Here is a 13,696-nt window from a genome sequence, read left to right as displayed (position 1 = left end):
TGTAATTACTATCTTACTTAGAAACAGTAGTTCCAGCTCCACTTGTGGTCAAGAACAACCTGTAGATCAAAGGTAGGAACTGGAGATTAAAAAATAGCAAATGTTATGACCGAATAGTTTTCTGCCAATTCAAGCACAGGGAGTTAACTGAGGAGTGGGATAAAGGAAGGGAGTCCCTGGGGATTTTACTCCGCTAGTTGTTGCCAACTGTAGGGGGTGGTGCTCATCTCTGTTTCAAAGCAATGCTGTCCAAAAACCATTCCTCTACTCACATGGCCAGCATGATGGAGCATTATTATCTTCCCACCAAAGTAGTACCTACTGTATTTATATACTCACACTTCCATGCTTTCGAACTGCTAGGTTGACAGAGCTGCACAAGGACAAGAGCTCACCCCATCACGTGACACTAGGGTCTCAAACCTGGACTCCCAGTTCTCCACTCCGCAAACCCAGCGTCTTAATCACTGAGCCACCACATTGGCCTAAAATGGCGGAAGCGCCCTATTTCTATAGACTAGAGTAGGCTATTCTGACCCCGCCAGTGTTATTCAGAGTGATGTATACAGGTAGCTTTCAACTTACAACAGTTCATTTAGTGACCGTTAGAATGGCATTGAACAAAGTGACTTATGACTACTTTGTGCACAGAAATGGAAAGTCACATCTATCCCCACAATGGATGAATGGCTACAAAAACTGATGGAGTTAGCAAATTGAATGTTCTGATTAAAGAAAAATATACAAGTTCCTTCATTTCTATCTGGAAACCTCTTCTGGACTTTTTGCTTGAGGTGGTAAAAAAATGAAACTTTGATTTTAGGTTTTACCGATTATATAGATTTCTGGTTATAGAAATGACTGATTTACATTATTATGTAAAATTAAAAAGTTGAGGTTTGATGCTAATGCCGTATTTTACTGCACCAAAGGGAATTGAATGCCTTTTTCTCCCTTCGCTTTCCCTCGCTATTGACTTCCCTTTTCCCTCTCCTAATTTCCCTATTATTGACTTTTGTATTCTCTTTGTATGACAAATTATAAAGCGCAAAAGGAGGCCAACCTGATCGTCAGAACTACCGGTTCGCTCTCAGCCAATTGTCAGAGCTACCGGTTCGCCCGAACAGGTCCGAACCGGCTGAATCCCACTCCTGCAATTGTGGCAAGAAAGATCATAAAATGGGGCAAAACTCACTTAACCAATTTTTATCTTAACAACAGAAATGTTGGGCTCAATTGTGGTCGTAAGTCGAGGACTATACCTGCATAACCCACAACTTTCTTATTGTCTCTGGTGAGAAATGGTGTAGCCTGTTTTGTCACAGCAGGCATTAACAGTTCATTTTGCTAAAATGAGAAATCCACCTCCTGTTTTATTGAACTCACCAGAGTTTAAACTTTGTAGTGAATATTTACATGAAATCCATCTCTTACTTTATCTTCCATCTTCATCAGTTCTGTTTATACATCTCCATAAAGGAAGAAATCCATCATTAAAGAAGGACAAGAGAGGGCGCTGATTTGCATTAACTTTGCATATATTCATCTATATGCGTCATTGCAAATGTGGAGGTATAAATCATATCGAAATGTGGTACAGGCTGAACTGTAGCTCATATTAAAAGCAGCATTCTGATGTGATACATATGGAGGACTCCAGTGTGCCATTTGGTCTAATTTGTTTGTGGTAGTTTTCAAATCTTTGAATCCTGAAGACATAAACAAGATGCATAATAGTTACAAAGTCTACCACGTGTTTTCTTAACATCTGCAAATCCTCTTTTATTTGAGTTAAGCAGAAGAAATTGACTTAGTCATTTGGGAGAGAAACCAAACAGTCTTTTGCACGGTGGAAGGATGCTACTGGCTTTAAAGAAGACAATTCAGCTAGTCCTTGACTTACAACCATTCGTTTAATGACGACTCAAAGTCCCAACAGCACTGAAAAGGTGACTTAACAATCCTCACCTGACCACTGCAGTATCCCCACAGTCACTTGATCAAAATTTGGGCCCTCGACCACTGGCATGTTTTTATGGCTATTGTGCGTCCTAGATTTTGTGATCAACATTTCCAACCTTCCCAGCCAGCTTCTGATGAGCAAAGTCAACGGGGGAATTCACAAATTAACTTAACAGTTAATTCACATAACAATTTCAGTGCTTTGTTTAGCAATCATGGCAAAAAAAGTTCACAAAATCGGGTGTGAGTCATGCAACCACCTCCCTTCCCTAGCAGTGGAAATTCTGGTCCCAATTATCATAAGTTATGGACTATCTGCAGTCCACCCATTTCTAAAGAAACTTTCCTGGCTCAGGATCCATCCCCCCATCGTTTGAGCAAAGTGCTTGAACCCAGATGTTTTTTGTACAGCTCCAGATGTTCTTCGAGGGCATTTAAAAGCCAACTAGAATTGCGTTGGGGACTGAATTAACCAGGGTGGCCCTGCTTGTAAATCCCATGTAGAGAGCATTGACTCAGCTGATCCAGTTTGATCCCTCAGCAGCCTTTGATGAGATCAATAACCATATTCTCCTGAATGAACTCCATGATTTAAGCAGGGGCTAGCAGCCCCCGGCCACATGTGTCACATGTACCACGCTTACCCCAACTCTATGAAGGAAGAGAATGTTGTGATACATCACGTGATGCAGTGGTGGGATTCAAAATATTTTACTACTAATTCTGGAGCGGGCCTTTGGTGGCATGGCAGGGGAAGGATACTGCAAAATCCCCATTCCCTCCCCACCCCACTAACCTGCTTTCTAGCTCCTTTCTCCTGTTCTGGGCAACAACAGAAGATCAGTTGGGAGGATAGGAGGCAGCAAAAGTGGGGCCAGCCTATTTGCCAGTTCTCCTAACTACTCAAAATGTCCACTACCGGTTCTCCAGAGCCTGTCAGAACTGGCTGAATACCACCTCATGACAGCATGACACCGTGGGTTTGACGGTTCCACCACAAAACCGCGGTCGACTAAAGCGCACTCGACGAAACCGCGTACCTGACGTCATCACAGCGTGATGAAAAAAGCATGCTGTGAGCGGTAAAGCTAAAATTAACGCGTAAACCGAAACCTAACCCCCCAAAACCTAACCCTAAACCTAACCCTTAACCTAACCCTAAACCTAACGCTAAACCTAATGCTAACCCTTAACCTAACCCTAAACCTAACCCTAACGCTTAACCTAACCCTAACCCTAAACCTAAACCTAACCCTTACCTTAACGTGAATCGGCTTGCTTTAAAAACGCTTTTTAAAGCGCCCTTTTTTCTCCGCGGTCGTATTTGTCGCGCTGCTGATGACGTCAGGTACGCACTTTAATCGGGCGCGCTTTAGTGGACCGTGGTTTTGTCGTGCCACGGGTTTGACACCCGTAATTTAGAGGCTGGGCACTTAAGTTTATCTTCAAGGAGTATCACTGAGTAATCATTCCTCTTCTCTGTGAATGACAGCTATGCTACCAGGAGTCACAAGTTATTAGTTTTGATCCAAAAGCTATTTAGCATCTTTATGAAGCTACTGATGCAGTCTTCAGATGCTTTGAATCCATCCGGTATCAATGCACTGATAACACCCAGTTTTGCTTTTCAGTAAATATCTAATTTAGGAAAAGTTCTACAAGGTGGTTTTCATTTTGCAAGCTTTTTCTTTAGTGAGCTAAGTTGCATCAGCGTTGGAGGGGATGACTTATGAGTTGTCCTTATACTAATGACTGTCACAGCATCTCCACAGTCACCTGATCAAAATTGGGGCACTGGGCAATTGGCATGTAGTCACAACAGTTTCAGCATCCCCAGGTGGTGTGATTGCCATTTGCAACCTTCCCAGAGGTCTTCTGACAAGCAAAGGAATGGGGAACCCAGACTCCGGCTTAATGACCACATGGTTCACTTAACAACTGTAGCAATTTGCTTAATAACCGTGGCAAAAAAAGTTCATAAAATCAGGGGTAACTCACTTAAAAACAGCCTTGCTTAGCAGTGGAAATTCTGGTCCTATTTGTGGTTGAGGACTGCTTGTATGTTTTGAACTGCAGATAGTCCTTGACTTATGACCACAATGAGCCCCAAATTTATGTCATTAAGTGAGGAATTTGTCAAGTGGGTTCATCCCATTTTACAACTTTTTTTTTTCGTAAAGTGGGACAAACTTTTGGAGCCACATTTGTTAAGTGAATCACTGCACTTTTTAAATTAGTACCACGGTGGTTAAGTGAATCTGGTTTTCTCCATTGACTTTGCTTGTCGGTAGGTCGCAAAAGGAGATCACATGACTCCGGGACACTGCAGCCGTCGTAATTGTGAGTCAGTTGTCAAGCATCCGAATGTAAATCACATGACCATGGGGAATGCTGCAATGGTCGTAAGTGTGAAAAAAATGGTCACGAGTCACCTTTTTCAGTGCCGTTGTAACTTTGAACAGTCACTAAATGAACTGTTGTAAGTCAAGGACTACCTGTAATGTCCAGCAACTGTGGTAGTATTGTTGAGCAGCAATTAACAGGGCAAAAGGAGCACAGGTGTTGGCCATTTTGTAAGCAATGTATTTTATCCCACGAATACCACTACTGGTAAAACAGATGAATGGATAGTTCCCAGGTACAAAAATAGGGAGTAGGAGTTCTTACTGTTCAAAGTGGGTTATCCTCTTTCAGAAACCACAAACGCTTGAACTGGAGAAGGTCACAGTGTCATCCCTGCCATTGGAGGCCAGGAGCACCTCTTATCATCATCAGCTGGCATGTCAGCTGTGGCTTTTCCTGGACATAATCTGTTCATGAACTGGTGACCTCATATTCAGAGTACTGTGGTGTATTTATTCAGCGGGTGCGGAATGCTGTGCACAGGTCTTTCGGGGTGTGTATGTGCACGGACTGACCCTTAACTTCCAAACTAGATTCAAAAGTTTGCATATTTGAGAAGATAGGCTATCTATAAAATGGCCAACACCTATCCTTTAAAACCTCTCCCTAGCCAGCGTAGCATGGGTGGTTTTTACTTACCTTCCCTACTGGTCTCGCAAAGGTGTGTGCATGCGCTCCCGCCCTTCCACGCATCACTTTGCTCAAAAAACATCCCTAAATAGGATGAAATAGAGCCAGGATGATTGAGTGTTTGGGTGGGCGGGCCTACACGGGATTTCCGCTACCGGTTCAGGTGAATTGGTCCAAGCTGGTAGAATACCACTTCTTCAGGATAGCCTTTGTTGGCTATAAAATCTGAACAGAGAGAGGCAGCTGAATTTGTGTCTGTGTGTATGTTTATGTGTTGTGTATGTGTGTGAGAGAGGGGGGGAGTGTTTGTGAGAGAGGGGGGGAGAGGAAGAGAGAGAGGGGGAAGGAGGGAGGTTTGTTGGTCTGTGGCAGTAAAATAACCTGAAGCAGATAGAAAAAGATAGTTTCCAGCAGTAGGACTCATAAGGAATACTAGTTGGAGGAATAAAGGTATAGTAGAAATAGGAAAAAGTAGAAGAGAGACCAGTGAGTACTAGTCTTTGGATAACTATTGGCTAGGACCTGATGTTTTGGAGCCCGCTAACTTGGGAATGCTTAAAAGAACCCATGACAAAGGAGTGGTATTAATGTGATATCCCACAAAAATATAATAGGACAATCTGCCAACAAAATGGCCAGTACCTGAGCTGCTTTTGCCCAAAACATTGCTTCCTTCTGTAGGAAGTTAAAACCCACCCACCCTCCTAGAAAAATGAAATATCCTGGGAAATATTGAAAAGGCAGAATATTATATTTACCTGGATAAGAAATGGAGAAACATGTTTTTAGGCGGGAAATAGACTCACTCTTAATAGCCCGCACCTTTGTCAATGGGCCATTAAAGGGCCTGAGGCAGTCTATTCTATATAACAAAAATCTCCCCCATTCAGTGCCAGGGTGATAGGATTAAGGCATGATAGTATTAGCCCTTTACCCATCTCACCACAGGGCAGCTGGGAAGAAGTAATGCTCAACCAAACTTGGACTCAAAACACAGTCTACAAAGTTGCCCCTCCATAGCCCCATGGGAGTTTGGCAACCAATCAGAATACAAGCTCAGGTTCAAAGCCCAGAGAGGGCATAAAAACAGAGATTTTCAGTCTCTCTGCCCTTTTTTCTTCATCATCCAACATCTGGAAGCATGTGATCCCCCTTTTCCGTTCAGCATCTCAAGCCATGTGGCCCTGTCCACCATTAAACCATCTTTCCAAGCAGCCTCCATGTTTCCAGTGTTTCTTTTCCCCCACTTGGAGCCGAACCCAGAAGGACATTTCTTCCAACATTTCAAACCAGTGAATAAGCTGGAAAATGCTTTCAAAGAAATACCATCCTTAACTAGGTCACAAGGACGTGCTTATCCTAGAAGTCATTCAAAGCCAAGCTGGGACCAACAGATCAGGCATCCAGGAAAGAGAGAGAGGGTGTTCCCTGGGTGACTTCCAGGAAAATGCAAACCCAGGAAATCTATAAAAAAATTATGATATTGACTCAGCAGGCCTGTTCCCAAGATAAGGTAATTCATGTGGTGCCTTGGAAACAGTATAAAACCACACGAAGGCTTCCTTAGGACACTTTGCAGGAGATAGCCACAGATCTCCAAGCCCGGACTGTGTTGGCCACAATGTAAGTAAGAAATGGGACAACTCTTAGAATCTTAGATTGTCCTTAGTTTAAGTTTCTAAGAGTTGCGTCAGTGGTAGAGGGAGCTGCATGGTTTCTAAAGTTAATAAAATATTTAATAGGGGAGAAACTTCCTAAATCTGGAAAGTTATGCTGTTGTAGGTGACCCATAAGCGGTCGTGCTTTTTACATCCCAATAGATTTAGAGTTCTTTCTAACAACAGGCTTCTGGAGGAGAAGATCAGTCTGGGATTTGTAGAGAGGGTGTTAGAATTGGATTTCAAGGCTCTGCCTTTAAGCCCTGTTCCTCTGCAAAAAAAATGGGGCATGAGGAATATTAAGGCTTCTGGGTCCAATTTTTAACCTTGGAGGTGTTGTAAGAAATACAACGAGCAGATCGGAAATATTGCTGCTACTATGGGAATAAGGGCAGTGTCACTGTATAGCAATGGACTTACATACTGCTTCCCAGTGCTTTAAATGGTTTACAGAGTCAGCATATTGCCCCCAACAGTCTGGGTCCTCATTTTACTCACCTCGGAAGGATGGTAGGCTGAGTCAACTTTGAGCCGGTCAGAATCGAACTACCAAACTGCAGCTAGCAGTCAGTTTAAGTAGCCTGCAGTACTGTGCTCTAACCACTCCGCCACCTCGGCTTTATATACAGGCCATCCTTGACTTACGACTACAATGGGGGCCAGAATTTCCTTTGCTAAGCAAAGCAGTTAAGTGAGTCACACCCAATTAATGCTTTTTTTTTGGTCACAGTTAAATGAATCAATGAAGTTGTAAAGTGAATCACACGGTCGTTAAGAAAATCTGGCTTCCCCCATTGACTTTCCTTGTCAGAAGCCATCTGGGAAGGTTGCCAATGGTGATCATATGACCCCCGAGATGCTGCATCTGTGATAAATACATGTCGGTTGCCAACTGCCCGAATTTTGATTACGTGACCACGGGGATGCTGTGAGGGTTGTAAGTGCGAGGAATGGCTGTAAGCCACTTTTCGCAGTGCTGCTATAACTTTGAACTGTGGGGATACAGTGGTTGGAATGCAACATTGCAAACTAATTCTGCCCACTACCAGGAGTTTGATCCTGACCAGCTCAAAATTAACTCAGCCTTCCATCCTTCTCATGTCAGTACAATGAGGACCCAGATTGTTGGGGGCCAATGTGCTGACTCTGTAAACCACTTAAAGAGGGCTGTAAAAGCATACTGTAAAACAGTATATGTCTTAAGTGTTAGTGCTATGTGATGAACCACTAAATGAATGGTTGTAAGTTGAGGACTATCTGTAATAATAAAAATAATGTAATTTATTGATTTTTATACACCTGTCTTTCTAGGAAGCATTGCTTCATCATCCTCTTCCTCCTGTCGTGTGGCATCACCCTCCGTGCAGGTAAATTCCAGGGAAGGAATTGGGTCTATTACCACTACTCTATCACAACTCAACCTTTCTCCCTCCTCCATCTTATTTCAGAGCATGCTCGGACTTCCTCCTTTTCTGGGGAGTATGGGGGGCCAAGTGGAGAACGCTTTTCTCATTCTGGGAACCAACTCGAGGGGCCCATAACTGCCATAAGGATCCGGGTTAGCAGTCGTTACATTGTGGGGTAAGTACGTGAATGGCTGAGATGGCTGTGGGATTTCAGGATTTTGTAGGTCGAGGAAGGAAAATGTGCTTGGGTTGATGGAAATTAAAAGATCCTGGGTCAATACAACTTTGAGGGGTATAAATTCTGTCTCAACACATTTTTGTGGGGAAGCAATTCAGATTGTTTCTTTTTAAATATATATATAATATCCCAGTAAGGGTATGGCTAGCTGATGAGAGCTAAATAGCTTGAAATAGATCTATACTAGTCTCCCTTTATTTATTTATCAGCAAAAATACAACACACACACACACACACACACACGTGTGTGTGTGTGTGTGTGTGTATGTAGAATTTGTGCTGATAAATAAATAAAGGGAGACTAGTACTAGTCTCCCTTTATGTATTTATCAGCACAAATACAACAAATGTAACAAAAAGACAACACTAAAAATATTGGGTTTCTGTCTGTCTGGTCTCTTGTGACAAGCCAAAGGACAGAGAATGGAAGTAGTGATCTTCCTCCCATATTTGGGCATACTGGGGGTTGTAAATATATATATTTAAAGTCACAACCCCTGGTATGCCCAAATATGGGAGGAAGGTCACACTTCCACTCTCTGTCTTCGGCTCGTCACAAGAGACCATCCAGACAGAAACCCAATATTTTTTTACTGTTGCCTTTTTGTTACATTTGTTATATTTATGCTGATAAATAAATAAAGGGAGACTAGTATAGATCTATTTCAATTCCCAACATAGGGTATGGCTAGCTGATGAGAGCTAAATAGCTTGAAATAGATCTATACTAGTCTCCCTTTATTTATTTATCAGCACAAATAAAAACACAAATATAACAAAAGGCAACAGTAAAAATATTGGGTTTCTATCGTGATAGACTCTTGTGACGAGCCGATTGACAGATGTTGGAAGCAGTTAGCTTCCTCCCATAATTGGGGCTTACCAGGGGTTGTAAAAATCTAATAGATACCTTTCACCCTGGCTTCGCTGATTACGGATAAGAGCCTGTGGCCTAATGGCTAAGATGTCTGCCTAGTATGTAATATAGCCCAGGTTCAAATCCCAGTAAGGGTATGGCTAGCTGATGAGAGCTAAATAGCTTGAAATAGATCTATACTAGTCTCCCTTTATTTATTTATCAGCACAAATAAAAAAAAACGTGTGTGTGTGTGTGTGTATATGTATATATGTATATATGTATATGTATATATCTGTCCCTCTCAGTGATTCTGGGTGACTTACAAATCCAGAATTAATAAAACAATAAAAGGCATTTTGCACTCCAACTATCCAACATAAATATAAACCAAAGACTATTTCTTGACTTATTCCATTTTGACAGCACCCATCTAAATCAATGACTCTGGGCAGCTTACACTTCCAACACTATAAAAATAATTAAAGCAACCAGTCCATAAAATCTAAAGGGTGATGTATATGTTGAAGCTGAAGAAATGGGTCAAAGATGGCAATAATGACCGTATGACCAGAGCCCCACCCCTTTTTGTGCTGCATACACAGTACATATAAAAAGAGGAAGAGTTTCAGTTACGCCTATAGGATGTGTGCACAAACAAATGTTAACATAAGGATATTTGCTCACTACAAATCTTCTCTGTCCATATGGAAGAGAACAGGGGTAACTTTTTTTCCCCTTCAGTTTGATTGTGACTCCGGATCAGGTTTTAGAAATTTCCTGAATCAGTTGCATGAAAAATTGTGTTTGCTAGAATTCAAATTTTTGGATGCCCATGTTAATAGCCCTGGAATCAGTCTTGTACACAGCAGGGTAATGATTAAAACTTGATTATGAAAACATTTCCTGTCAATTACTTGACTTAATTATGTGCCATTACATGGGTGTGATTCATGACGCCATACGTAGGATTTCTTTATGATATCCTGTCCCTAATCTATCATTCAGATATTCCAACAATGGGCCCATCTCTGCTGTGATTGATTATCCTTTTCTTCTTGTTCCTTCCACAGTTGCCTTACTTAAATCCATATTTTTTGCTTGTTGAGTCCAGAAAGATAACAGGCTGTGTCATATTAAAGCCTTGGTTCTGAGAACCTGGTGCTGGATCTGAAACTGAATTACTCTGCTTGTTATCAAATTCAACTTTGAAATGGGATACCCAATCTTAGTTATTTAAGAAAATCTATATGGCCACTCAACTCAGTCTGATTCCGAGGAGCTTGAAAAGATAAAAGGCCAATATAAAAATAATAAAAAGCAATGGCTTCCTACCGTCACCCCCAGTGACCACAGTGAAATAAGACACTTTTTTTCCCACTTTGAGGTCCCGGGTCTGTTGGCAAAACCTATTGTAGCCTGCCAGCAACCAGCAGAGCTGGCAGCAGAGTCGGTCGGTGAGGAGATTGGGGCATGGGCCAGTCCTGGAGGCTGGGGAAGACTCAGACGAGGGCTCTGTGTCAGAGGCAGAGACAGGGGTGAGGCCATTTGGCAGTGATCAGGGGCCTATGAAGCTAGATAGCAGTGAGGCAGAGGAACAGCTGGTGCGCATGGGCAGAGCTGCCAGAAGAAAAGAACGACTCAGAACTCAGGTAGACTTGGGAGTAAAGTCACAGGTGGAAGGTGATTGTCCCCTACCATAGGAAATAAAAGAGGAGCGAAAGGGGAGTGGGCTTTTGCAGGAAACAATTCGTCCGGTGAGTTGTTAGATTCATTTCAGGAGTGTGAAGATCTGTCCGTGAATCTTAGAGTCTCTGTGCCCAGTCTTTCATTGGACAGCACCTCATTTGAATAATATTTACATGGCAGCTTTCCAAGATAGATAAGGTCTATAGTCATAAATACTCCTTTGAAAGACTGTTTACCAGGCCTTGCTGAATGTGAATGAGAGGAATTCACATTCATTTAATAAAAGGGGTTTTGTTGGGACCAAGATTCTACTTCGTGCTTTTTGGGGAAGCCTAGGTCAGAATAAAACCTTGACTTCAGGGTCTGCTGAAAGAATGTTAAAATGTGAGTCAATCTTATCCCCTACAGGGATGAAGTTCCACATGGAGGGAGCCACCATGGAGAAGGCTCTCCTTCTAGGTCTTGCTAGAGGAATCTCCTTAAAAGAGGGCACCTATAGCAGCGGTTCTCAACCTGTGGGTCGCAACCCCTTTGGGGGTCAAACGACCCTTTCACAGGGGTCGCCTAAGACCATCGGGAAACACATATTTTTGATGGTCTTAAGAACCGAGACACCAATTTTATGGTTGGGGGGTCAACACAACATGAGGAACTGTATTAAAGAGTCGTGGAATTGGGAAGGTTGAGAACCACTGACCTATAGCTTTCCTTACTTCCCTCCTCTGGGGGGTTGGATCGATGTGACTGGGAAAAGACAATCCTTCAAATAATGTGGTCCCAAGCCATTATTATTATTCCCTATGTTAGATTTGACCCTGTGTCTTATCCCAAAGACACCCTAGTGTAGATGAGCGTTTCTCAAGCTTGACAACTTGAAGATGCGTGGACTTCCAACTCCCAGAATTCTGGGGGTTGAGGTTCACTCATCTTCAAGTAGCCAAGCTTCACAAGCACCCATCTAGTTCTTTTGTGGCTTCATTTTGAATTGTTAGTAGCTGTTCTTCCAATGTTTTTTCACATGGCAGAGTAAACTATAGGATTACTCAACCAGGCTTTGATGTACAGTGCCAGATGAAATGAATAACCTGTGTGGTTTAGTATGAGAGCAAAAACACTTTCAGAGAAAGGTTTCTAACAGTCCAAGGATAATTTCTACACTTGTTGGAAATAAACACTGTTCCCAATGTAGGTTTAGTCATCATCAAGCCAGTTCGCTCTTTAATCAGTGTAGGTGTAATTAAGTCCAAACAAAAGCTCCATTGTGCAGTTGTCTTCACATTATCCGCAGAATTTTAAGAGGAGTTATTACAAAGGTAGCCTCAATTTTTAACCTCCCTGTTTTTCCTCATTGCTCATTTCCTCACTGTTCCTCTCAAAGAAAACTATTATGGAAACTAAGATGCCCTTTTATCGGTAATAATATGATTCTAGTCTGGAAATTCATACTTCACAGATTGAAACTGGTCCAAGAGAACCAAGATCCCATTTCCGTGATGGCGAACCTATGGCAAGCAGAGCCCTCTCTGTGGGCATGCGAGCCGTTGTTCAGTTCAGCACCACGCACACGTGCGCAGGCCTCCCGCTGGCCAGCTAATTTTCGGGTCTCTAACACACATGCGGGAGATGCGCGTGCATTTGTGGGGGTGGGTGGAGCATGGGGATTGCAATGGACATCCCCCCCACAGGTGTGAACGATTTCAACATGCGAGGAGAAAAAGGTTAGCCATCACGTCCTATTTATTTATTCCAGTCTTCAGGTCCGTTATGGAAAGGAGTGGAGTAATTACGTCGGCGGCAATTCAGGAGATCTGGAGGAAATCTTCCTGTTCCCAAGGGAGTCCATCATCCAAGTATCTGGGAAATACAGAACTTACGTTCGCAAACTAGTCTTTGTCACTGATGAGGGGCGCTACTTTTCTTTCGGCAAGGACGATGGCACCAGTTTCAGTGCGGCCCCGCTCTTCCCAAACACAGTCCTGCGTTTTATCAGTGGCCGTTCCAGTTCCCTCATTAACGCCATTGGATTCCACTGGGATAAATATTCCAGCGGTTGCGGCGTTTGTAAAGAGGAGGTGCAGGAAGAAGAGAACAAAGAAAGAGTAGAGTAGAAGGCAGCAGAAAGCCTTTTCTGCTATCAGTGAGATCAGTGTAATAAGTTCCTTCCGCATCTAAAGGATACTAGTCTCCCCTGCCCAGTTGCCAATTATCTTTCTCTCTACGGATACACGCTAAACCAATAAACCGTACTAAACCCAAACCACTTTTTTCCCCAACCTGTTTCCCACCCTTCCTTTATCACGAAAAGGAAGGGAAAGAAAAGCTACCACGATCTGATCTGGCCTAAACTTTGGTTTGGAGCTGTTCTTCCCACTAAAGGACTAGCTGTGAACACTGTGGCTAATAAAAAGCAAACTGGAAATAAAGAGCCATTGTTTTTCTTTACCGATTGTCCACCTTTGAAGGGTGGGACATCATTCCGCTGAAATAATGTAGGGATTTCTTACAACCTAGTTTTTCAACATTTAGATAGGCATAGTGTGCTAAATTGACATAATAGGAGATACAGAGCAATGGTTAAATGCATCAGCTATGAGCTCCTACTCTTATCTCAACCAGGGTCTTTCCGTTTGATCCTAAGCAAACTGCTATATAGCAATAGCACTTAGACTTATGTACTGCTTCATAGTGCTTTTACAGCCTTCTCTAAGCAGTTTACAGAGTCAGCCTATTACTCCCAATAATCTGGGTCCTTATTAAATATTAAAGGTTGGGGGAGGGAAATGACATTGTCATAGGTCTACGCTACAGGCCACCCAACCAAGCAGAGGAAGTAGATGAACTTTTTGCTAGTCAG

General features: G+C 42.6%; 1 protein-coding gene across 1 annotated transcript; it reads left to right on the top strand.

The window, feature by feature from the left end:
• The first annotated feature begins 6,542 nt into the window (after window positions 1-6,542).
• ZG16 (zymogen granule protein 16) lies at window positions 6,543-13,265 on the top strand. Its single transcript, XM_014061885.2, has 4 exons — window positions 6,543-6,618; window positions 7,965-8,020; window positions 8,102-8,234; window positions 12,593-13,265. Coding segments are annotated over exons 1-4 (549 nt in total). The 5' UTR covers window positions 6,543-6,616; the 3' UTR covers window positions 12,951-13,265.
• Window positions 13,266-13,696: the final 431 nt, after the last annotated feature.

Source organism: Thamnophis sirtalis, unplaced genomic scaffold (genome assembly GCF_051295495.1).
Source record: "Thamnophis sirtalis isolate CommonGarterSnake01/CBP01778 unplaced genomic scaffold, rThaSir2_p1.2 scaffold_4, whole genome shotgun sequence".
Lineage (NCBI taxonomy): Eukaryota > Metazoa > Chordata > Lepidosauria > Squamata > Natricidae > Thamnophis > Thamnophis sirtalis.
The sequence above is the reverse complement of the archived record's forward strand: the minus strand, read 5'-3'. Positions and strand labels throughout refer to the sequence as shown.

What these genes read in the sequence shown, in the direction of transcription:
- ZG16 (XM_014061885.2), top strand. An exon ending in TGGCATCACCCTCCGTGCAG is followed by an intron (nt 8,021 to 8,101) that starts GTAAATTCCAGG and finishes ATCTTATTTCAG; the next exon opens with AGCATGCTCGGACTTCCTCC. An exon ending in AGCAGTCGTTACATTGTGGG is followed by an intron (nt 8,235 to 12,592) that starts GTAAGTACGTGA and finishes TATTTATTCCAG; the next exon opens with TCTTCAGGTCCGTTATGGAA.